A 27,321-nucleotide genomic window follows, 5' to 3' on the forward strand; every position below is an offset into this window, starting at 1 on the left:
TCGCCGGACCGGATAATTTTCTGATTTGTGGTTCGCTTTTTCATAAATTTGATGCCAAAAAAAAACGTCATGTTAAATTGACCACAGTTTGGAAACGTACTGTAATTTGTAATACTTAAGGGCGAAAAAAAATTTGAATATATGTTTCCTATAGTAAATTTAATGACGATTTCAATACGATAAACAGTTTTTTGTCATTTCTCAATGTAAGTATCGAAATGTAGAAAAAAATACAAAAGTACCAATGTTGAAAATTACACCACTTTAACAGAACTCTTTCAGGACTTTCACATATTTGACCAAAATGCTAAGAAATAATTTTTAGCGATGTTCTTATCAATAATTTTAAATAATTTTTTTTGGTGATGGGGGAGAGTGGCGGAATTACCTGCATATATTGATGAATACACCACTTTGGTGAATAATTTACAGAAACGGAGGGGTGGGATGGGGGGGGGGGTGGTAATGGAAAACATTTTTTTAGGGAAAGGTAGCCAATAAGATACCCAAAATGCCAAATGATTTTTACCAATGTTTTCATAGATTTTAAATAGTTTTTTGGGGTGGTGGCGTAATTACCTGCACCTGTTGATAATTAATAATTACCCCACTTTTGTAAAAAAATTTCAGGAGGAGATTGGCGGTATTGGGGGAGGGGTAAGAAAAAAAATTTTTCGTGAAAGGTAGCTAATAAGATGTACTTTGAGGTGGTTCATTCACATTTTTGCCAAAGATGTATTTTAACCCTACTAAATGACCTCAAACCTTAGGGTGGCGTAATTACCTGCACTTACCTTAAAACACTATAAAAAGCCCCCTATTTAGGGACAGGTTAAGAATATCTTTATGCTACCCTCTGCCTGTTGTAAAAAGCGACTAAAAGAGGACCAGGCAAGCGCGGTGGCCTAGATAGCAGCCCTATCACCATGATATATCTGGCATGGCTGGTAACCAAGTCAGACAAAAATCAAACTTACTCAAAATACACAAACAACAGGAAACGGATGGAACTATGGGATCCCAGGCGGAGGTGAACCCCTGGTTAAAATAAAAAAGCACGCAAACGAAAGAAAATACAAATTCGAAACTGGAATGTAAAAGGATATGCAGCCAAGGAAGCAGAAATAAACGAAATTCTAAGCAGTAGAAATACAGACTTTGCATGTGATGTCTGAAACAAAGAAGAAAGGAAGTGAAACAATCGAATCTGGGAATTACATCGTTATCTACAGCAGAGTTGACAAGGAGTTGACAAGAAAACCAGAGCTGCAGGCAGAGTGATTTACACATACATAATAAACACTGCGAAAACATAGACTCATACAACATATGGCATAAAAGAATTGTATCAGCAAGGATGAGATTGAAAAAAAAACGTTCTTACAATAATCGGAGTATACATATGCACCAGAACAGGGAAGAGAGGAACAAAGCAAAGAGTTCTACAAGCAACTACAGTGGGCAGTACAAGCAGTAGGTAAATCCAGAAGATAAATTGATAATAGCAGGAGATTTGAATGCTCAGGTAGGAGATAAGTGTATAAAGACAGTAACTGGTATGTATGGAACAGAAGGAATGAATACAAATGGGAAGAGACTGATAGATTTTTGCACTTTCAATGCCTAATGGACTAAGAATCATGAATACATTCTACCAACACAAAAAAGATCACAAGATGACATGGAGCAATACAAGAGGACAAAGCTGAATGATCAACCATTTTATAGCCAATGAAAATGCAGTGAAGAAATTCTTGGATGTAAGAACATATAAAGGTCTAGAAATAGGCACTACCCATCATTTTGTTCCAGGAGTAATGAGAATGGAAACAATAAGAATACCAGCCAGGAAAAATGAAAAGAAAATCAACATAAGAGCCCTGCATGACCCAACTAACCAATGGCTGTAGCCGCTGTACCAAAGACAGATGAACATCATTAGTGAAGAGATACCAAAAAGCCAGGACATAAAAGAAGAATGGAAAAATATTAAATCCATTGTGACAAAAGCGGCAAAAGAAAGCATAGGAATGATTCCTTACAGAATTGGGGCAAAGCAAATAAAGATTTGGGACAACAAAATCCAAGAACTCATACAAAAGAAAAGACAGGCATTTAGAAAATTCATGAGCACAAAAAGTGAGGTTGATGGTGAAGAATATCAAAAATAGTTGGCAAAAGTCAAGAGAAAGTCTAGGAAATACGATTATAAGGAGGATTGACACAAATTTCAACGAAAGAGTGGGTTTGCCAAAAATTAAAATCAATGACGCAAAGGAATACTTTGAAGAACTCTGGAGTGATGAAAATGCACAAGATACAAAGATAGAAGATGAAATCGGAGAAACAGAAGACAGAATTTCATTTAATGAGCTACAAGAAGCTTTGAAAACAGCAAAAAACACAAACACTCCTGACTCCAGGAGGAGATGGCATACCAACAGAATTATACAAATATGCAAGTGGTGAATTCAAAAGAAGACTGCTGGAATTCCTAAATAGGATGTACCAAGAAGAAAAGGTACCTGAAGAATTCAAAACAGCATTTGTAATATGTACCACTGTTCAAGAAAGGTGATATTTCAAACCTGAAAAACTACGAGGAATAAGTCTGCTCAACACCCGCTACAAGATGTATATGCAAAAATACTGGCAAAATGATTGGCAGATCATGCAGAAGAAAAGTTGTCAGAAAGTCAAAACGTCGAAAAGAAACAAGATTGAAGGTGTACCATACCCTAGCAATACCAATGATGACTTATGGAAGCGAGATATGAGCACTGAAGAAATCTGATAAAAGAAGAATAATGGCAGCGGAGATGAAGTTCGTGAGGAGAACGCAGGGGTGACTCTCAGAGACAGAGTGCCATCTGAGAAAATAACAGCAGATCTCGGAGTGAAGCCAGTCGTGAAGAGGATAACACAGTATATGAAAGATTGGAGAAATCATGTCAAGAGGATGGAGGATACAAGGTCACCAAAACAGGTCCTCCAATATACACCAACGGGGAGAGAAGCAGAGGGAGACCAAGGAGGAAACTCACTGATACCTCAGGCTCATCCTCAACAGGTCCCACACCGTAGCAGACAGGCCAACAGGCCTACCACTTACAAGGAAACGACGACGACGATGATGACTATAAAAGGCACACCAATGCAAATTGCATGTGAACTACATATTTGTAGATGCGGCAAATAGGTATTTTCATTAAACGTACAAAATACAGCATCAATGAGTAATTAGTCGTCTTGTACGAAATACGTAGACATACCGTAGGCTCACACAGAAATACATAATACAGCACCATTCGACATCAACAAGTAAAAGGTTCTCGAAGCGGACACTATGTAATCAAAATCGCATCTTTGATGCATTGAATTTTACACAAGTATATACGAAAGTGGGTTTCTAAATTGCGAGCCCACAAACTACCTTTTTATGCTACGCGAACAAACGAGACAAGAGTAGGCCAAAATAATAACGTGATAACGTAACGTAAACGTACCTAGACCTACTCGTAATGTACTCTCTCATGTTGAAACAGATACCTACGTATTTACCTTGACGTGAAATTAAATTTAAGACTTAATAACGGTGATGGATTTAACGTGTACCTTATATTTCTTAATTAATTAAGACTACTCGGCGGTTAAGAAAATTTTACCCTTTAAAGCTTTACATTGCCGCTACCATTACCACTGTCGTCATTTCTGCTGCCAGCCTACAACAGCTATGTAGGTTATACCAGCAGCGATTCGTACTATTTTTTGCCCCCCCCCCCAATAAAAAATTAAAAAAAGAAGAAATGTCACACATCCTCTTTATTATTCGTAAAATTTGAGTATGCACATTGACGAAGGTATCCACTCGTGAGTTTTTTTCACCCCAACTATCAATTTTTTTAACGCAACGATAGGCTGTAGAACAATTGTAGGTAGGTAAATAAATACTAAGCTACGATTTTTTCACATCGTAATATACCCAGTCCATTGATGCGGAGACAAAGTTCAGGACAAATTCCCTTATCCTATGGTCTCAAATAAACGAGTTAAACGAGTACCTACTTTAGCGATGTAATTTTGCTTTTTATATACGTGCCTCGGTAACCCTAACCACGCCTTCCTCATTTTCAGGTTGTTTTTGCTTTTTATTTCATTTCATTTCATTTCGTTTCGCGAGTGTGCGAGTAGGTACATAAATGTACCTACTGTACGCGTAACAAAAAATACCAACAATGTGCCAACAAAACATCTTCGCGTAATCCATTATGACTGCAGATGCCAGAGCTATAAGAGAACGCGGCGGCGGCGGCATATACAGTACGAGTATTAAAGGTCTATCCGGTACTCGTATCACACCCTTATTATTGCAATAAAAATTGCCATAATCAAAAGTTACTATGTACCTAATACGTTTTGACGTTTTCGCCATCGTATTCTCTTTTTTTTACTCCATCAACTCCCGTCATAGCGTCGAGTACCGGCCACCTTGAAATTAATGTCTCGATTCCAACAATAACGTATACCTACTCGTACTTAGTTAGTGCAAAGATTGCGCTGCGCTAGATTTTTGAGGCAATTTTTTTCATTTTTTACAACGAAACATTCAAAATTATCAGGTAATTTTTCACAGGGAAATCCACGTTGCTAAGTAACCGTAGAAAAAGTCGATTAAAATTTCACGTTTTTTTCGCCTGGAAGCTCGACTTTTTTCCATTAAAGATTGACTAGTGACTCTTGATCAATTTGGGCAAAATAAGAGATTTTTAAGGTTGTGGTATAATTTTTTAGCACGTGTTGGCAAAGGCAAAAGCGTTGGAGAAAGGTAGGTATCGTAAGGGAACCTCGCGAGAGTGCATTAAACGAGTTGACCCTTTTTTAAAAAATTTGTTTTTGAAGTAAGAAAACCCTCGAGTTGGTTCATCACAAAATTTGTAGCTGCCCAATCGCAAAGCTGCAGATCTCATAAGGGTTCAATGGTCTCAAAATTTCAATTTTTATCGAATCCCGCTGGAAAAAAAATAAAACTGTAAAATAGTACCCTAATTTTCATCATAATGAAAAAATTGTATATCAAGCGTAAAAATGTAATATTCGGGACAAAATGTCGGAAAAATTGTTGCAAAATGCCCAAAAATGCAACTGGGCAGCTACAACTTTGGAAATCGTCTCTTCATAGGCACAAGTCAAGTTTCCTGGGGAATAATTTATTACACCAACACTCGAGAAAAACTAATATCCGACTAAAAAAAAAAATCACAAAATTGCGCAAATCGAAGATTTTGGGCTCAATTATTGTTTCATTTGCGGAAAATTCTTAAAAATAAAATGTGGACTAGAAATGAGGGAAACAAAATCAAAACTTGACAAAATTTACGTGAAAAGCTGAAATTTAGTTTACATTTTATTTTCGACAACCCACATTTCGGTTTGGAAACCGTTTCGAACCGTTTGGAGCAGTTCTGAAGTCATCTGCAGCTGCGATTTTTAAAAGTTGAAATTTCCTCAAAATTTTATGGAACTCTGAAATTTACTTGAAACCTCAACAATTCAACATTCTCCGAGTCGATTGGAGGCGACTTCAAGCCGTTCTGGAGCCTCAACCACATTTTGGAAATTGTAGATTTTCAACCAGTACCTACGAGTATCATTTATCAGAACTGTTTACTTCTATTCTTCATTCCTGGCGCAGAACCCGCTCACCTTCCTGGTAAAAATTTCAATTGGGAAGTCAGATTTTTCGCTCCTGGCGCAGAACCCGCTTACCTTTACAGACGACTTTATTCAACATAGCCCCTTCGGTCACTCGTAGATTAGGGTTAATTATCCATTACCTACAAATTATGTATCTATTATTTCGATTTTTCTTTAAAATTTTGGCTGCTGATGAACCCTACTTATGTTTTACATGCTCATTCACTATTCGAAAATGTTTCTGACAGTTGGAATACCTCCCTCATCAGCGCAGCGTGCTCTCTTAAATAAAATCATAGGCCTAGTTTTGATACATATCTGAAATGACTAACTTTCAATATCAACGCCCTCAACTTCACAATGAACTTTGTTTGAACGAGAGAACCATAAAAATAATACGATAAGAGTCGAAAACCCATCATAAACCGCTTTAAAAATCACTAAAAAAAAAATACGACCGACGAGGAGACAGAACTTTGGCATACTTTTTTGCAAAGTTACGAGCAGAAGAGAAAAGTGAGAAGAACGCCGGTGGATTGCGGCAGAAACTGAAACAAAACATTCTATCTGCTGTATGATCATTCTTTCTTTGGAAACAATTTCCTCATCTCACTACACGCAATTTAATCTAATTTCGAATACCTCGGAGAGAGCGCAGCGCCGCAAATAATCTTTAGTTTTTGGCACAAGCTACGTTATAAGCCTACTAACTCGATACGCCACAACTTGAACGAATAATAGAGATTTCGAGTCCATCAACAGCTACGTCGAGTAAGAAGAAGTTTGCTGTTTTTGCAGCTCAAACTATACGCGGCCGCTCTTCTACCATCGATCAAAAAATAAATACTTACCTAAAATAAAAATAAAAAAAAATCGAGAAAAGCTACGCAAATTAGATAGGAGATTTTTTGGCGCAGCTCGCAGTAAGCCACCGTTCGTGCATTCGGATAGTTTTCACGATGAGAAAAGATTCGTATGGTTTCACGGCAAAGCACCTCGAGTGCTTCAACTTCAAAAGCTTCCAGCATTTCTAGTAAACAATAAAAAGAATAAAATCTGCATATTACGGAAGACGCATCGCTTGTACAGCTCTCGAGCATAAATAACGCGCCATCGCCCATCGCCATATCGCCAGCCTTTCTCGAGTGGTGCAAATCTGTGCCAAGAAAATGCACCCGATACATCATCGAGCATCTCCTCCGACGTCGTTGTTTCCATCCACTTTTGGCAAAATTACTTCTGTCATTTGGCACGCGAAACATTTTACAAATTTACACCCGGCCATCGGCAGATGCGCAGCGGCAACATGGCGGCCAAAATTTTATCAATTTTTCGACACAAGTGGATTTTTAACATTACAAGTATCTACGCACGTAGGTACATACGTACGCGAGTCACCTTATGTAGGAACTCGAACACGCTCGTATAACACATACGTTTATTCATGATTATGTACAATGATAGAATAATATACTCGAGTATAAATGGTAACTATGTTGCTACGTACATAGAGATAACAATCAAATAGTTGGGGGTATTGACGGATACTACAGTCTCCCCTTGCGCAAAAATTTCAAAAATTGATAATTAAATAGAAAATAGAATATAAATTGAATAAACACAATAGAATAAATAAATAAATAGGCACATAGAAAAATGATCGAAAAAAAATGATCAAAAAAATAGTAGATAATAAATAGAAAAATATTTGAAAAAGTATGTACAAATTATTGAACGTAATCGTCCAGATATCTCGGCCTTTTATGTTCCCTTGAAGATAGTTGACGCATAATCGGAGGCAGACGTCTTGCCTGCTGACGTTGATTCGACTGTGCTGGTACAGTATCTGTATTTGACGTATTTGAAGATAAAATTCCTCGTAACGGAGTCAACGGCGTTTTCCTCGTTCAATGAGGCTCAACTACTTCAGGTACTGGTTCATCTGGGAATGCAACTTTCCGCAAACCTTGTCGGAGCTGGTTGATATGTCGTTTGATTTTATCACCGGTATTGAACTCGACTAGATAATGGAGATTTCCCATTTTCTGGACAATCTCTCCTGGACGCCATTGAGGTTTATTATTCGAATAATATCGAATCGAGCTTGAACACGATCTCCAGGTTGAAAATGACGCGTTCCATTAAAATTCGATTTTACACTTGGTTCTGGTTTAACTGGAAAAATTGCGTCTAGTCAGGTATAACTCAGCTGGAGATTTTCCATTTTTCAACAGCATTGCTTGATAGCGCATTAGAATTTGTTGTAATTTCTCGTTCATTGGCTGCAAGTTGTCTGCTGAAGATAACCGTTTCTTCAGAGTTTGAATGTTTCTTTCTGCTAGCCCATTGGTAGCAGGATGACCAGGAGCGATGAGTTTCTGAGAAATACTTCGATTTTTATAATAGTTTGAAAATGTTTCGCTGGTGAAGATAGTAGCGTTGTCCGAAACAATTATTTCAGGGAATCCAGTTCGAGCAAAAATTTGATTCAGCATTTTGATAGTTGATTCGGAAGAGGGTGCATTTCTCTGACAGCCAATCTCCATCCATTTTGATTTCGCATCAACGACGACTAGAAAATGATACCCTTGAAAAGGACCGGCATAATCGATATGAATGCGCTGCCAATTGCTGCTAGGCTCGTCCAAGGATGTAATGGAGCTTTTGCAGGGCTTTTCTGAGCTGCGGCACATTTTTCACAATCTCTCACCATACGCTCGATGTCTTTATCGATGTTTTTCCAGTATAGATATTTTCGAGCTAACTGTTTCATTTTCGTTACTCTGATGTGCGTATGATGGAGTTTGTTGAGAGCAATTTGTCGAAGGGATTCATGAATGAGAATTCGATGACCTCTGTAAGCTACACCGTCGTCGATCGTAAATAAGCTGTCTGCATCGCTAGTTGATTGTAAATTTTGGATGAAATGCGCTCAAAACACCCAATCATTTTGCTAACACATTTTTCAAAATGCTATTCTGGAGTAAAAAACAAAAAAAAAAAAAAAAACGCCAAAAGAGGGAAACCATCTAAATTAGGTACCTCAAATAATCTAGTAGGTACTTAATTCATCATTCACAATATTTCGGTCTTTTGTGGCAATTGGCTGCGCAGTGGCAGTGCCGCATTACGAATACTCGTATCTCGGTAGATTACAAATGACAGACCATACATATGGATCAAGTAACGAAGCCTCGCCTAACTCGTAAGGTACGTACTCGTATACTCGTATGATAGACAATGTAGAGCAGGTAGAAAGTAGAGGTATCGTATACCTTTACCTACGAGTATACATATGTATGATATGTATGTACACGCTGAAAATACGTGTATACCTACGTAACGCAAGTTGGGAAAAAAATTTACTATTCCAATGAATATCTACAGATGCTAGGACATCACAATATGATGATGAAGGAAGGAAGAAAAACACGAAGATACGCTTATAATAACGTGACGTGGCGACGACGCCGAAAGCAGAAGCTGCGCGGCCCAAATGCTACGAGGGTATAGGTAGGTATGGTATTTCTTTCTACGAGTATAACCCATCACCAATTCACCATTCTCAAGTACCTTCGAGATTCGAGTATCGATTAAGTAATTATTTACGAATAGAAAATGAAACGAGAAATTAAATTATACCCGGACGAAATCCATTCGTCGAGTTGAAATCTTAACAAAATATTAATTTGTACGCGAACGACAAAGTTGCCGGAGAAAAAAAAAATACACGAGAAAAAATATTTTCGTTCGGATAAATCATTCGGCGAAACGTGTAATTCTAATTCCCGTTCCCAACGTCGAGTTTTACGAGTATTGTTTTCGTACTTTTTCCCTCTTCTTTTCTTCGTTCAATCTTGGTCGAATTTTGTACCGACGCGACGTGGTTTTCTTCGACGAAGCTGAATTTGTTTAGCAAACATGATGGCTTATTTTACTTCGCCTCAGTCTCACGAATCGAGCATCATTTTCAATGGAATTGATACGACGCGACGATGAAAAACATACGAATACTCGAATATCTCCACCAGCACCACACATTCAAACCTACTACATACATACATACCTACTGAAAATATCGCGACAAAAACACCCTCGTTTTCGGCTCGCTCGCTAACCTTTAACTGACGCACAAATAACTGAAAGTCTACGTTTTACAGTATACCAAATAGTCGTCGTCGTCGTATAATAAAAACCTATAAAATATTTTTTTTTCTTACATTTTTTCGCGCAAATTTTCCCAGCATAAGGGGCACTCGTATATAAAAATTTTAACACGTATTTTCGCAATAAAAAAAGCGTAGGTACCTCGTTTTTGAAAAAAAAGTAATTATTTTTAAACACAAAAAGGCGACTAAAATCATGCTCGGGTAGTAAAATTTAAACTTGAAACGGATTTTTTAAAAGGTCATGATTTTTGAACGCCGCGTCGAGCAATCTTTTTTCTATGCTGCAAAGCGGGACTCAAAATACGAGTAAATACACTCGTAATGTACAACAACTGTACAAATACAAAAGGATACGAGCAGCAGTGAAGCTTTTCGGGCACAAGCCGGAGAATGGATTCGTTAAAATTACGTACGAATGAATAAATAGAAAAAATCTACATTAAAGTAAAAATTTTTAAAAAATATAAAAAAACGTTATAGAGAATTTTCACCAAATCTAGCGGAGACATCATTTTCAGTTTAAAACCTCCGAGGAATAATTTCAGCCCCGGAGACGCCTCTGGAAGCGAGTTACGAGTCCTCAAAGAGAAGGCATTTCATTTTTATAGTTCCGCTCAGGGGTTGGAATTATTCAAAATCGCTCATTTTTATAAAAATTGACCTTTTGAAAATACTTTCATTTCAAATATTTCTCATTAATCGCGTTAAAACAGGGAGAGTCATTATTTCTAGAACTGGAGAAGTATTTTAGAACGCAGTGGTGCCAATTTTTGGCCATTACTCCGAATTTCAAAAAAAAAAAAGAAAAATAGCCAAAAACTTGACAAAATTTTGGGGTTTTTAAAATAGACAATAATGGTTTTTAAAAAAAATGCCTAATTTGTTCCAAAATAATTCCCCAATGTTTCAGAAATAATAGTCCCTCGATGTTTTTATTTTTTCTGCGTTTTTACATCATTTTATCAAAACGTTTTGATACCTTTCTCATGCAATTTTGCAAAACTTAACAAAGTATTTATCGTTTTGTGTTAATTTGTTTCAACCAAGTTTGAATCATTTTTTAGTTATTTTCCACGATTTTAATATCTATTTCTAAGAATATTTCATTGACATCACTTAATCGCGTTTTCAACACTTTTTCATGAATTTTAGCAAATTTTATCGAGTTTTCCTCTTTTTTTTTTGCGATTTAAAGTATTTTTTATAAATTTTACTCGAGTTTAGAAGAAATTTCAATTAAGGATATTTTACGCAATTCTCGCTCAATTTTGTTAAATTTAACTAAAATTTCATCACTTTTCAGTGAAATGTTAAGCGGCTGATTTTAGACGAAATTCGATGAAATTTTTGGGAAAAACTATAAAAAAAGACATTTTTTCAGGTTGATTTCAAATTTTGGTTGCATGTTTTTTTAATAGAAATTTCGGTTTCAGTCCAGATTTTACTTATTTCAACATCAATCGGTTTCTCGTGTTTTTGAGTTTAGGGTTCAAAATTCAAATTTTCCGTTTACCAAACCTGGGGAAAGCAGCGCAATCTGCAGTTTTAATCTGCAATGTGTCAATTAATTTGCATGGCATTGGCACATCCACCTCATGCTCATGTAGACTCATGTAGACTTTGGAAAACTTGGGAAACAATTTTTAACCAAAACCCTCATGCCAATTTTGCAGAAACGAACCCACATCCATCCAACACATACTTTTCAACTGTCCCCCTAAAACAAAACAGACTTACACTACAGATAAAAGAAAACCCACCTACTATCCCAGACAAACCCTCAGAAATACAAAAATTCATCTCCCTAATAAAAAACATCAACCTCACAAACCAAATCTAACCCCCCCCCCCTTAATGGTGTAATAATCTTGTAATTATAAACACCCCAAAAAAAAAGAAAATTAAATTCTTGATAGGTAAAAATACCTACTTATTATTTATAATAATTTGAGAAATATTCCAATTTTCAGCATTTCGAGCATATGTGATTTCCAAGAAAAAATGCGATTCAAAGGCTACATAAACGTCATTAAGCCAGAGACGCAAAAAGAAAAAAAACGTAAAACAATAAAGCGCAGCCAAATTTCAAAGTTACCCCCCCCCCCTCCCCACCCTCATCTCTAATGTAGAGTGAAAATTGATAGGTAGTTGTAGGCAGGCATAATGCTTCAAAAGTGACCTCGCAATCTGTTAAAATGGGTTAAAATTTCACAAGAAAGCCAAATATTTCGATAAAAAATGTATTGCAAGCATTTTTGGCCCAAAATTGAGCCACGATTTTAGGAAACATGTGACCCATCAAAATGGATTGAAATTTCGCGAGAAGCTCCAACGTTTCAACAATATCAAAATGTGATATTTAGGACAGAAAATCATAAAATTTCAATTTCGCAAATTGAGCCAATTTTTCGGATAGGTAGGTAGGTACGAGTTATAACAATTTCTAAAAACCAACTAAATTTTATGCTGCAATTTTCAAGAAATACTCAAAAAACAATTTTGAAAAATATTTTTGATTTTTTCGAAAAATTCTCACCCGTTTTGATAAGTTGCACGATATGGTTTTCAAAAATCCCGAATTTTGGGTTTAAAAAAAGATAACTCGCGTTCAATTTTTAAAAACTTGAAAAAATTACAATAAAATCTCAACATTTAAATAAAATTCTCGACAAAAAAACATATCCGTAACGTAAAACTTTCTTTTCAAGCGAGACTGTACCTAACATACACCCATTCCAATACATTTCAATTAATTATCGCGGTCTAACCGCTCATTAGTGAACCACTGCGGGAGCAATTTTGCTCGAAACTTTCAGACAAAATCATTTCCACGGTGCACTGACTGAGAAGAGTATTCCAGCCCAAAATTTTAAAAAACTCGAACAATACCCATAATTACATCGAGAGAAACGAATCAATCTCGTCTTCCAGTTAATAGGGAAGTCTTCATCAGCAGAAGGGATAAGGGAGAGAACGGATGTACATAGATGACAGAAGCAGGTAGGTACGTCTACGTTATGTCTCAGTACAATACGAGTAAGTCGACCCAAAGGCTAAAAGTAAGTCACCCTTCTCGTTACGTATACGTAGACGTACACTGACACTCAGCCTCGCTACGCACGCTGCCTTGAGGAGCAACAAGCTAAAATGCACCACCCCCTAGAATAAGTTAGTAGGTAGGCAACTCGTTGCGATGTTATGTAAACATCACATATTGCAGGCGTTTTGGCGCCGAGTAAACACATCGAATGTAAATTTTATAGACGACGACACGACGCGCAGCGCAACGATGCTAAAGCGTTAAACTTTGAATTTCTTCATTTAATGAGACCATTTGCGCACTTTCTGACGTTTTATCGTGCATTATGGTGAAAAAAAAATTCCGAGCTCGAATTTCGAAATAATTTCCCGTTTTCGAGCAGTCGTTCACTTCGCCAACGTCGAGATCGAGATGAAGAAAAAGGAGGCTGTGCCATTAAAACAATGGTGTTTTTCCTACCAAAAAAAAAAAACTAAAAAAAATTATACCTAATATTCGCAATATGAGAAGAGAACAGAATTTGCGAGTTTTTCAACTAAAAGTAACGTGAAATGAAAAACAATTTTTAAAAAAATCTGGCTATAACGACCAACTCCGCAGTCCGCAGTTTATTTCAAATTAAATTTATCAGCCCGGATTCCAAAGGCCAAAATGCAACTTTCTACTCAACGTAGTCGTTGATCTTATCAAAGTTACACGATCATAAATTGGCCACGGGAAGGTACGCGGAATATCGTACCTGCAGATGTTGGTCATTCCCGAAAGATGCGAGGATTGTCAGACAGACAATTCGTAAAATACGGTTACTCTGCGAAGAAAAAAAGAAACGAGTTTGCTTTCGAAGAGAGAAATTTTACACCTGAAGGGCTCACGTCGCGTCGAGTCGCCCCTTAATGATCACGTCTCTCGACAGTTCGACACGTCTCGTTCGGGGTTAAAAATCGCAAAAATCTTGGCAGCTTTACACTATACGTATACGCGGATAATCTGCAACGCTAGTTGCGTCACTGAGACTGCCAGACTGGGTACTGGGTAGGACGCTTTTGTTTGACAATTTCGTCGATCAAATGTTGGCCGCTTCTGCGGCTCGCGTAACCGGTAAAGCCGAGCTTTACAAATCATCAAAGGCGAAGATATTATCGAAGAAAAATCTCCACAATCGAGCACCTAAAACGAATTTCCAACCCGTGGAAGATTTCCAATACGATAAACAACGTATACACACTACACACTACACAGCCTACGAGTAAACGACAAACCGCCTTCGCTGCTCCGCTCCGCTTTGCTCAGCATCAGCCTTTATATCGATGTCGTCGTCGTCGTCGTCGCCGCAGCCAAACTCACTTATCGTGCTCGTAGCTCAGCGAAAATCCATCGTAAAGCGTAAACCAGAACTCATTAAAGCTGTCACTCGTAAGTGAAAATTTGCCAATTGCGAGTCTTCGCAAGTATTATCTCAGCGATGATAGAACCCGCATGCCCTCAGCTCGTCACAGCTAGTAGCTGATTTTCGAACAAGCATCGTAGTAGGTACCTACTACCTACTACCTACCCTGATACGCAGACACGCATAAAGTACGTTATTCTTTGTATAGCTAGGTAAGGTATCTATACAGAATACATATACACACGGTTCTTCAAATTACAGATTTTTTGAAATCGTTATGTCCTTTTCACCCTGTCATTTCTCACAAAAAGAAGTTCAACATCATTGATGGGAAAAAAACACGTAAGTATTTTGACCACTTGACCAGTAAATGTACAAGGCAAAATCATAATTTTTTCTTCCAACCTGGAAAACTTTCGAGGATAACTGAAATAATTCAAACTATTTCAAGGGCAATTTTCAAACTTTTCACGATTTTTTTTTTTTTTTGGAGAAGAGTTGTCCAATTGAATAATTTCTTCACATCAACTCCCATACACATCAACAACTGCTAATTTTGGATTATTCAGGAGACCTTTTTGAAGTCTCCAGCGAGTTTTGAAATTCTTCCGAACGTTTCAAATCACTTTGGAAGGGCCGAAAATTGACTTTATTTAGCACACAAAACTCACCCTTTCGCCCGTTGTTATTACCTCACTTCTTTAAAATTTGATTTTTCAACTTTTTCAGAAACTTACAAATTGGTCGAAAATTTAATTCACTCCTGAATTTCTAGGTAACCATCTACTAACACGGTCGAGAAGGTGCTCAATAACAGAGCAATTTGAAATTTCTGAAGTTCGCTGGCGACTCCAGAAAGGTCCAAAACTAGTATAGTTGTTGAATGTTGATGTGTGAGATATGAATTGAAAAAATTATTCAAATTGGCTCACTTCGCTCAAAAAAGCTCATCTATATTATTGATGAAAAAGTTGGAAAATTGTCGTTAAAACGGCATTTTCAATTTCTCTAAATTTTCAAAAAACCGCCAAAAATCAAAAAAATGAACTTTAGGACTCGAAAACGTTGAACATCCTAATGGAGTTTTTATGATATCCTGACGGGATTTCCCCCTCGCTACCCCAGATAAATGACCAATTCCCTTCAAATATCAACTATGTACAATTATACAACGAATAAAGAGGAGGGGTGGGGGGTGTTTCAAATGACATTGACGGTGAATATTATCAGATGATCAATCAACTTTTTTATGGGAAGGTTTCATGAAACTTGAAGGAGAGAGGGGAGTACGCATTTTTATGAAAATTCTACAATCTATAGATACATATAATGTACTTATTTTAAAAACTCGAAAACGTAACATAGGCATAGGTAAATAGAAAAAACTAAATTCGAGCGAAACAATTTTGCAAAAAATTGGCCAAAAATAAGTACATATATAGGTACATACAAAACCAACTACATACTTTTTGTAATAAAATGAGAAAACCAACCAAATGCGGGTGTAAGAAAAAATTAAGATGGCTACCAAATTTTGCAAACCTAAATTTATCAACTTTTTCCAAACATTTTCCTAAAATTTATTTTTATTTGGTGTTTTAGCCGCTGCCCCCTTTCATCACAAAATGATCAAAATTAGGACACTATTTATACAAAAGCAAACTTATTCTTCAACAAATATTTTCAAAAAGAAAAGATGACATCTGACAAGAAAATTTTCTTCTTTATTGGTGCTCTTTTCTTGGAAGTACGCTTCATGCGCTTTGAATATTTTGGAGCCACTTTCAACTTTTTGATTTTCTTGATCTGAAATATGGTTTTTGGACTTTTCCTTGACTTTGTCAACCGGTATAGCCATCCTTGAAAATGTAATTTTCCACCGAAAGAAAGGCGGTTAGAATTCCAGAGCAAAGCGAGGGAAATTTTTCTCACAAGATATGGAGTAAAATCAAATTGAATTATCAATAAATGTAACGAATTTTACATGAGATTTCTCTAACTTTTTTAAAAGTAGGTACGAAACTTGTGGATTTTCAATGGTTTTCTAGGGTTTCCAGAAACGGACATAGAACACCGATGCCTTTGTGATTTGTCGAATTTAAAAATAACGAATAGGTAAGCTTAATTTTTCAATTAAATATTATTTTCGAAAATAATTTTCAAGAATTTCGAAAAAATAAAAATAAAAACTTACACATTAGGCAAATTAGCGTAAAAAAAATTACAACGAAAAATGATTCGGATTCGATAATAATCTATCATTTGGTACTTTTCAGTAATAGAAATGTTCAAGCATACTTTCAAGCGAGTACATGCCCTCAAAAAAATCTAAAAAAAAATCATTCGACTCGACACTTACCCAAAAATGATTAAAAAATCACATAACCAAACATCAGATCACCAACGAAAAAAAAAATGAAACTTGAAAGAGGAAAAACTCGATTAAAAAATTATTCTTTGAAAAAAAGAGTAAGTAGAGGAGAAAAAATGCGAATGAAAAAAAAAATCAAAACACGAGACGAAAAACGAAAAACGAAAACCGAACAACGAAATTTGATAACGCTCGTACGCGTACGATATTTACTCGTAATAGACGGCGGTATGACGCTGACGGCGGCGTTAAATGATGAGTATTCGCGGATTCTGTACGAAAACTAACGATAAAACGATGAGGCAAAACCATCTCGAGCATAGTTTGAAAGTTTGCTGGCTCCGACGCACTTGCGTCGTCGTATCGAGACCCGCATCGTATTGCGGTTTTGAAAGTCATTTTTACATATCTAAACAGGTATTTCACATATGATACACTCGTCTATTTCGGTCATTCGCTGCGTGTAAACCCATTTACCATGTTGAATCAATTTTTTGACAAACGCCACCTAATTATGGCACTGTCAACGACTGCTGCTGCTGCTGATGCTGCTGCTGCTGCTGCTACAGCCACCGTCGTAGCCGTCGCCGTCGAGCCCGCTGCCTCGCTCTCTGCCTCTGACTTTACCCTCGCTCCAGCAAAAAGTTACAATTTCTCTCTCTCTCTCTCTCTCTCTCGTCTTCTTGCGCGGCAAAAATTTTAAGCGAATTTTTTTCCCTCGCAAACAGATTACAGATGGTGCTGTCGCTTACTTATACTTACTCAGGCTGAGTTTATAATTTATTACCATTTTTCGAATAGCGTTTTGTTAGGCAACAAAGCCGAGTCAATTTTACAAAAATTTATACCCGAGCTCGACGCTCGACGCGACGCGACGAGTTCTCCTTGCACTGATGAATATCGTAAGTTTTATGCAACGTTCAAACTGTTTTGCCGAAACTTGGCTAAAATTAAACGACTCGAGTTCTGCGATTTTTCAGAAATCGTGAAAATAGCCCGTGGCTGAAATCAGTTTTTTCTTTATTCGACAAAAAAATACGTAACGTGCTCGAATCTCAAAACTGACCCATGGGCTGAAGTCGATGCGACTTTCGGAGTAGATTTCCATCACTTTCCAGCCGATCCGTGGACTTAAGCCCCAATATAGAGCCGCCTAAAAATCGAAAATTTTGAAAAAATTCACGGTGCTAGACTCGTGTCTTCTCTATACGTCATATATTTCGAGTGGATTCAAAATTTTTTGTTCAAAAGGGCTGGGATGAGGAAAAATTTTTCGGGGCGTAGATCGCAAGCGCTAATGATCTAACAAAAAACACATCGCAAGCGCAAATGCATTAAAAAAATGCATCCCAAGCGCAACAAAGAATGCCGCGAAGGGTAAAACGGTTTTTCATAAACAGTGGTTCCCAAAATAGGTTGCCTATAAAAATGAAAAGAAATCGACGAAACTAATAAGCATGTAAGATTGTATAAGTAAATTTGATATCACAGAAAAATCACATGGAAAGTTATTAAATACACGGAGAAAAAGGAATAGTACTAATCACCACAGTTGAAGTTGAAATAACTATTTTTGATAGTAATTTCTTCAAATTACTATCAATCACTATACACAATAGTATATTTTACTGTGTTCACAAAGTACGTTACATCTACTACATATAATAGTAAAATATACTATGAACTTCTGTATTATGCACCACATGGAGTAGTAAATGAATTCTTACGATTTTCATACCTAACAATAACTGTAACTTTTATTACAAGTTCATTTTATTGTTGTGTAAGAATTAAAATTATTACTGTAGTAGTAATTTGCTTATGAATATACCTAAACTCCTAAAAATTTGACTGCCACAACCCCCAAATCATTTGTCTTTTTCCTCTGATTATTTGTGTGAATATTTGCATAGGTGCAATGTGCAATTACCTATAGGTAATCTTTTAAATGTAAAGCACTTTCAGAACAAATGTACTTTTCAGTTTTCATAAATTAAAAAATAGGCTATACCTACCCATTACTTACTTTGTGAAGGAAAAAATAATAATTTGCAATGTTATTATGAAAAGTAGGTATAGTTTATTTTTGCTGGAAATGTTTCACAAATGACTAATTTCTTTTTCAAAAAAAAGTTTCACCCTCATAAACGTATCGCATACTGCTCAAACACATCTAAAAAAATTTGAAAAATTATTTGCTATAACTACGCATATTTGGGGGATGAATTGCCCAAAATTGATAAAAAAAAATTACCTCCCTAAATGAGGCTCGATCGCCATATAATGCATTTTTTAATGCCAACTTCTAAACCTGCACTGGTGGTGTACTCCTGTAAACGAAGTTGACAAACAACCCTCTTCTGTCTGTGCGAATCAGTTATACAGGGTAGGAAGAGACCACCAGCAACTGAACCAAACATTCAAGAGAAAGTAGAGGGTAACATAGTAGAATTTACCAATCGGAATAGTGCAAAGTACTAAAAGTACAACTGAAGAATAGTGAAATGAAACAACATTAAATAGGGTAAAATACTATCAGGAGTAGTATAAAGTACTATGCAGGATAGTATGTTTTACCATACTGAACCAGTAAAAATTACTATTCTTTGTAGTGATTTGTACTACTTCTGATAGTTTGAAAAATCACTATTTTTGTTAGTGAATTATACTATTTTTCGACCTGTTCCGCACTTACTATTTTGAAAATAGTATTTAATACTATTTTTTTTCTCTCCGTGTAGATAAGGATAAATCATAAACATAACTACATAGTACAGTCGGTAAAGCACTTTATGGGGGCAAACCCAAACAAAATTGCTAACAAACCTAAACAACATATGTGGACCCACCCTCGATCCACCTGGTGCGTCTTCGCACGGTGGATTTTAGCCCCTCAAAACACGTTTTTCGCCATTTTCTCCCCCGCATTGCATTCTAGTGAAAAATATGTAGCTAGACAAAAGAATCTACGTCAAATTCCCGATCTAATGATGTATCAACTTTTTTTGTATCTACAGGGGGGGGGGGTGGAACTACTGTCATTCAAAAAAAAGGGGGTTTTCTGAAAAATATATACAGATACAGCCTATAGGCGCATGAGAGGGGAGAAATGGCTCCCGAGAGCATTTGGGTTGATATTAGCATGGAAGGTGGGTACCACAGATAGAGAAACTTCCGCATATGGAAAATTCTGTTTCAGTACTTAAACTATGAGCTTGGAGGCGTTACTTTTGGAACACCCCTTGTATGTACTTGTAAGTTGTATTACATACCTACATAAACTGCGTTACTGACCAACAGTTTGAAACCCCCTAAGTAAAGCAAACCGGGAAAGTGTATTGATAGCGGCGTTCTTTGTTGCGCTTGAAATGCATTTTTTTAATGCATTTGCGCTAATGATGTACTAATCGATTTGCGCTTGAGATGTGTTTTTTTTTCGTTCAATGTGCGCTTGGGATGTATGCCCATTTTTCGACGCATCTAACATCTTTTGTAAGGTACCCAACAATGTTTCATCAAAATTTCAAAAATCCCAGGACAGGAGCATTTCACTTATTTTACCTCAGAATATTTACCCATTCAGCATTCCAGGTCACTTTAGTGAAATTTTGATTTTTCCCATTTTTGAGCCAAATTTGATTTTTAAAAATGCACCAAAAATTTAAAAATGAACTTCAAGCACCTGGAATATATTTTGGTACTTTCTCTTTCGATTTAGCTTCCAGTCCAGCCATTTTAGCAAAATTTTTAGTCGAACCTCGAAAAAATTGGGGGAAAGTTGAATTTCACATTATTTGTTCCCACAGATTGGTCTCTAAAACAACCCATCAAAGGGTCGGAGGGAAGAAAGTGATTTAACAAAAATCATTCTACGTCAAATTTCCTATAAGCGTGACCAGTCCAGTTAAAACATATTTTTCGATTTTTGGTGAATTTTTAAAAATCAAATTTTGGCCAAATGAGAAAAAAAATCAAATTTTTACCAAACTGAGCTATAAAGCTGAAATTTGGGACATCCCCTATTTTCAACCTGCCAAATTCATTGGAAACGATTTCAACCCGTAATGAGCAGTTCTGGAGCCTCCAGCACGTTTTTGAAACTTGAATTTCATCAAAAGCAGTTGGACAACTAGAGTTCATTCTGTAAACTAACAATTTCAATACTATAGGCAGTCGACTGCAAGTAGATTTCAAGTCGTTTTGAAGCCTTCATCGAGTTTCTGAAAATTACTGGAGCCTCCAGGACAAAATTTCATCAAATGGAGTTGGAAAGCCGCAAGTTAATCCGGATAGATTTTGTGGCATATTTTGAAAAACAGAAGTTTTTAAAAATCTGCTGGAGATTCCAAAACGGTCGAAACTGCCTGCGATCCACCTCAGAATAATGTCAAAAATGGGGTGTCTCTGTATGGTAAAGTTTTATGGAAATTTCGAGCATTGAAAAATCTCCCGGAGGCTCAGGTAATTTCCAAAAAGTCGCTGGAGGTTCCAAAACAACTTGAAATCTACTGGTAGACGACTTCATAGCGTATTGAAATTAGTATACATATATACAGAGTGAATTTTAGCTTTCCGACTGCTTTTTTAAAATGAAATTTTGTGGAAATTTCAAATTTCAAAAATCTACTGGAGGCTCCAAGAATTTTCAAAAAGTTGCTGGTGGCCACAAAATGACTCAAACCCACTAGCAGTCGACTCAACAGCGTGTTTAAATTGGATTGCAGCGTGAATTTCCGCTTTTCAATTTCATTTGATGTGTAGGAATTTCAAGTTTCAAAAATGTGCTGGAGGCACCAGAACTGCTCAATACGGGTTGAAATCGTTTCCAATGAATTTGGCAGGTTGAAAATAGGGGATGTCCCAAATTTCAGCTTTATAGCTCAGTTTGGTGACATTTTAATTTTTTTTTCTCATTTTTGGCCAAAATTTGATTTTTAAAAATTCACCAAAAATCGAAAAATATGTTTTAACTGGACTGGTCGTGCTTATAGGAAATTTGACGTAGAATGATTTTAGTTAATTCACTTTTTTCCCTCCGACCCTTCATTTCGGCGATGTAACCGGAAAACGTAGATTGATAAAGGTTAATGACCTCTTGCGGGGGTATCAGCCAAGTTGCGGTGCGCAACTTTGGTCAAAATATTTTCGAGTCTACTGTGAATCGAGTTCACGTTTTAAATTGTCGATTTTCATTTTTTTAAACAATTTTCATAAAATTGACAACTTTACCCCCTGCTCAGTAAGGGTGAAATCACCATTTTGGGAAAAGCTGAACTGGTCATGCTGATAGGAAATCTAGCGTAGAACAATTTTTGTTCAAACATTTTTCCTCTCGGACTCTTCATTTCGGCGATATAGCCGATAAAAATGTATCGGCAAAGGTTAATGACCTCTTGCGGGGTGCAACTTTTGATGGGTTGTTTTAGAGACCAATCTGTAGGTACAAATAATGTGAAATTCAGCTTTCCCCCAATTTTTTCGAGGTTCGACTAAAAATTTTGCTAAAATGACTGGACTATTCGTTTGGTTCGAAAACTTTTCCGTGTATTGAAATAATTCTGTCGAGCAAGGAGTGCTTTGTTGTTGTCTTGTTGAGACCTGTGTCATTTTAAGGTAAAAGGTCCCACTTTGACATTTTCAGATTTCTCGCAAAATCAATTTAAAGTTGAAAAATGTCAAAGTGGGACCTTTTTATTTTTTGAGGTATTCGGATACTATACGATCTCCTCTAACAGCTGGTATGATTTTTAGTTCGCGCTCCTAACGGGAACCCCGCGAACTAGCGCGTTGAAGTTAACTACTCAGGCCTATCCTTTCATTTATCAGAATTTGACATTATTTTTTGCTTTGATCTTCTAAGAGGGGGTAGGGAAAAGTTGAAAAATGATAACATGTTTACAATTTTTTGAAAAAAATCAGAAAAAAATTGAAAATAAAAATTTTTTAAACAAGAAAATGATGAAAAATTGCAATTTGAAATCATTTTTCGCTGTGATTTTCTGAGGGGGGGAGGGGGGCTGAAAAATGATTACATTTTTACAATTTTTTGAAAAAATCAGAAAAAAATGAATTTTTTTTTTTTCAAAAAATCATGAAATTTTCTACAGTTTTTTTTATGAAAGCAAAGAGATTTTCTGCAGATGACTTCGCGTACATATTACCATTAGATTCGGCATAAAATTTCCTTCAAAATGAGCTATCGGAGACCTTCTTTAGCGTTCGTTTGACGATTTTAAATGAAAAAAACACTTAAAAATCTTTAAACTCGTTTTTCTCAAAACTATGTTTTTTGTAGTGTTGAGTGTTTAGGTGGTGTAAGTTGGGTAAAAATCAACGAAATGTCGTCGGGTTTGCTCCATTCGATCAGGAATAGTCCAAAATACAACTTGGCGGTCTTAACTCAATTTTGTCAAAGTGGGACCTTTTACCTTAAAATGACAAGGGAGAGGACATTTAGAGAATAAATTCTGACGCGGGAATTGACTGGTAATTACTAATTACACATTCGAGTATTTTTTTTCAATTTCGGAGAGCTCTGTGCGAGAGGGAGCATTGCTTCGGGGACCATGAGTATTTTTTTGAAAGGGGCACTTTTAAAAATGTGTCATTCCAAGGTAAAAGGTCCCACTTTGAAATTTACTGATTTTCGAGAAAAATGGATTTTAGTCAGATTGGGTCAAAGTGGGACCTTTTGTGTTAATGTCATTTTTGGGTCGTTAGTCATCTCTAATATCACCTCCCAAACTTTCAACTAGCGCCACTAACGGGAAGTGGGTAAACTACAGCCTTACAGTGAAAGATGCGTACATTTTTCGATGCATTTTTCACCTATTTGCGCGTATGAACATGGTTTTATGCGGCTGCACACACATATGTGTACGGGAATACATGTGGATGTGTTCGACTACTTGTATGCCGTTCAAGAACCCATTTTGGTTAGCAGCGATGATAGCCGAGTGGCATCGATGACGGACTGTGAAGCGGGAGGTCGGCAGTTCGAACCCCGCACCAGTCAAACATTTTTGAGATTTTTTTTTTCGATTATATTTTTTTCCAAGTTGTATTTCACGCCAAAAAATATTTTTTTAATTCAAAAATGCTTTTTTTATAATTTTTGTACTTCTATTTTCAATTTTTTCCCCAGAATTTTCATTTTTTTCACGTTGTTTCTTCATTAAACTACATTTTCCGTCGAGTATTGTTCTTTTTAAATATCACCATCGTTTTCAGCATCAAAAAATCTATCATATGAGACATCAAGGAGCGTTCTACGTCACATTATCGCAAAATTGTAGTGAAAAACGTTTCCAAAACTTTCAAACGCGTCTTTCTCAAAACTTACTTTTTCAGGTACGCGACTTCAAAACGCCGTAGCTCCGGCAAATATCAACGAATTGGGCTCGTTTCGGTCTCATTCGATCAGGAATGTCTCCCCCTATCACCCAGTGGTCATAACTCAAATCTCGAAAATCTGCCAAAGTGGGACCTTTTACCTTGGAATGACACAAATTCTGACGCATAAACATCAGCCTGTTTACATTAAGTGTTTTCAATTTTTTTTTATAAAGGAAACAAAGTTTTAACCTGCTACTTCAGATTTTGGTAATTTACCTGCCCAAATCAACTCTCAAGTTTTAGCAGTAAAAGGCATTACGATCTTCGATTACAATTACTTACGGCATAGCCACCGTGGCAACCCTGCATGGCGTATGTTGTGCATGAGTTGCCTATTTTGCTGGTGAAAGGGGTACCCTTCAAATGTAACATTCTCGCGCAACAAGAATCATTTCATAAAGCAAACCTGCGCTTTTCTCTTTTCCATCCTGTAATAATTATCAAATAATTGAGTACCTTAGAGTCAAACCCAGAATTCTCCACTTTTCACCATTTTGAGAAAAACGCAAAAAACTGATGAAAGGTGGGAATCAATAGTAGCAGGTTTCTGATCTCGCCTATATATAGTGCTTCGGGTAACAATCGAATTGACAAAAAAAAATTTTTTTCAAGTCTTTCCATAGCAGTAAGTAATTCAGGATACCATTTTGGAGAATTCTGGTTTTGACTCCAAGTCTGTAAAAAATATCGAAAATACTCGAAAATGCATGATAAAATGAGGGATAATCCTAGATTCAAGTCCGTTGAAAGTATCTCAAGGTTGTTTATAGTCGACTAGAATTAAAAAAAAATTTTTTTTGAAATATTTTTTTCAAAGTTTGACTCGAACCCGGTACTTTGGATCCCCTAACCATCATGGTATCGAATGGGGGAAAATGTTTAATGGCAATTGATGCGTACCTACTAACTGTACCCAAAACGACCATAATCTCATTTTTGAAAATTTTGGACATTTTTCGGAATTTGACTCTGACCCAGTACTTTGGACCCCCCTGACTGCGTCATTGTGTCAGATAGGTAAAAACGGAGAATGGCAATCGATGCGTACCTACTAACTGTACCCAAAACGATCATAACATCATTTTTGAAAAATTTGGAGAATTCTGGGTTTGACTCTAAGGTACTCAACTGAGGTTTATTTCGGCTCATAAATGTTTGAAATTCCACAAGGAAACTTGGCAATACAAGATTTATGCTGACACAGCCTTTTCTTTGCAACTTGTTGCACCAAAGTACACAGTTTTCTACATGCTGATTTCAAATTCTTTGACGAAATACAAAAACATTCCTCACTCGAGAATGTTTATCAACAGTGACAGTCTTATTTCCATTTGAATCCTTCGTTGTGTATATCTTCGACACTTACTGCAAATTGGATATTTTTTCGGAACAGTAACCAGTCGTACTCGTACAACTTACATTTACCACCGACAACGGCGCATAAAAATGGTAATTCAGTTGGTCGTAATCCCAACAAGGTATTCTGAATTCCAACGAGCTTTTTCTCCGACACTCTGGCAACATTACTCGAGCACACCCTCGCAAGAAGCAATCCAAGTTCGAACCAAACATTCGACAAAGTCCTCGATAGGCTCTCCATTAAGTCAACGAACAAATGCATTTACAAGATATCGTACGAGTACCAAACCAACTCGGCGGATCGCTTTCATACTTCAACTACACCTGTTACCTACTGCCTATTGGTCCGAAACCGATGGCAGGCATTTTCAAGCACCTTCGTAGGAGGCCTATTGTCTCCTCCGACGATGAGTGTGCGGAATTCCGCAGGCAGCCGCGATTAGTAATCGAATGCCCACCCTTTCGAGCCAATTCGTAAACTTACACACCTTCGAAACTCTACGCTTATAAGTTATAATACGAGTAGTTTACAATATATAGGTATTAGGTACATTAATATTCAAATTGACTCAATTAGCTATCTCGATTAAATTTCAAAAACCTTTATTGATTTTGGTGAAAGCCGATTTCGCGTATAAGTGGCACTCGTCCAACTCGACTAGACTCGTTGATGCGAGATACCATATACTGCGGCGACAATGCTTTCCAGTGTAATGTTTTCGTGATTACGAATATTTTGAGATGGATTTTCATGAATATGAAATTGCCATGCCGATGCCGAATCGCGCGCCAATCGAGTACTTTACTCCTCGCTGCTCGCCGCACGTCGACGCCAGCCTTTGGGGCCGAGTAAAACACGCCATCCATCGCCAAGCCTACGCTAACGACAACTACGAGTAGAACAGCAATAGCCAACCAAGAACGCACTCAACTTTCAAGTGTTTAGTTTGTAAATTAACTAAATTCCTCGCCCAAGTGTTGATAAAGGATTATCATCGTAACCAATTTCTCTCACACTGTTTCTCCCCCTCGGCCTCGTCGCGTCGGTCCTCAGTTCTCTTGCTCTCCTTCCACATCCACACTGTTGTTCGCTGCAGACTGTAAGTAAGATTATTCTGTTGTCAACTGCTCGAGTTTCAAACTACATTTCATTATATTAATGCTATTATTATTTATTATTAGTCCGGTGACAAACCGCAATCCTACTTACTTGTATGATGAACAAGGGTTCCAAAATGAATTTTACAAGAACGGGGACCATTTGCCAAATCCCACTAGAGAAGCGCAACAGGGGTTCAAAGGGAGTTAGGGTCTCCATTTTGCAAAATTTGGTCATCAGAAGACCATTATTGGAGACATTTTTATATGCTTCGAGGAGCGTGTTCCCCATGTTAGGTCAGGGAACCGTGATCCGAGGCAGCAACCCGATAAAAGAGATACGAACTTATTTTACTCGTGTTCAAACAAAAATAATGAAAGAAAAGCTCCACACACGTGAGACAAATAGGAATACCTATAGAAGCTAAAAAAAAATAACTGAAAACTGAATCGACCCTGTCATGTCAGGGCCTTCGAGAGCGGGGGGGGGCAGTTTACCCGGAGTCCGCGCTTTCGAGAGGGTCTGGCAAAAGAAGGGCCTGTGACGAAAAAAAAACCTGTTTTTCAGTTTCACAAAACAGAAATTTTCGAGCGCTTTTGCCCTCATTTCGGTCGGGCCAGTTTTCTTATTTTTTTTCAAAACTAAAAAATGAACTTCTCGCATAAAAAAAAAAAACATTGTTTTTAGTTCTCCCAAAATACCAACAAATTTTCGAAAATGTTTGCCCTCGCTTCACTCGACCCTGTACTTTTTTTCAAAATCAACTTCTTCAAAAAAAAAAACTTCGTTTTCAGGACTCTCGAAATA

General features: G+C 36.9%; 2 protein-coding genes across 5 annotated transcripts in view; both read right to left on the reverse strand.

Annotated features, from left to right (window-relative positions):
• Window positions 1-27,321, reverse strand: part of CngA (Cyclic nucleotide-gated ion channel subunit A) — a 253,350-nt gene that overhangs the window by 216,573 nt on the left and 9,456 nt on the right. The window contains exon 1 of one of the 4 annotated variants that reach the window (XM_065366952.1): window positions 16,650-17,002. The exons of 1 other annotated variant lie outside the window; for it this stretch is intronic. The gene's annotated coding sequence lies outside the window, so the exon portion shown is untranslated. Of the gene's footprint in view, window positions 1-16,649; window positions 17,013-27,321 lie in introns of those variants that run through there. 2 more of the 4 variants (XM_065366950.1, XM_065366955.1) reach the window with 2 other exon arrangements.
• On the reverse strand, window positions 7,866-8,387 carry LOC135846840 (uncharacterized protein K02A2.6-like). The gene has a single exon (XM_065366147.1). It carries the CDS (start codon window positions 8,385-8,387, stop codon window positions 7,866-7,868), a length of 522 nt encoding a protein of 173 aa, XP_065222219.1.

This window comes from Planococcus citri, chromosome 5, assembly GCF_950023065.1.
Source record: "Planococcus citri chromosome 5, ihPlaCitr1.1, whole genome shotgun sequence".
In the NCBI taxonomy this organism is placed as follows: domain Eukaryota; kingdom Metazoa; phylum Arthropoda; class Insecta; order Hemiptera; family Pseudococcidae; genus Planococcus; species Planococcus citri.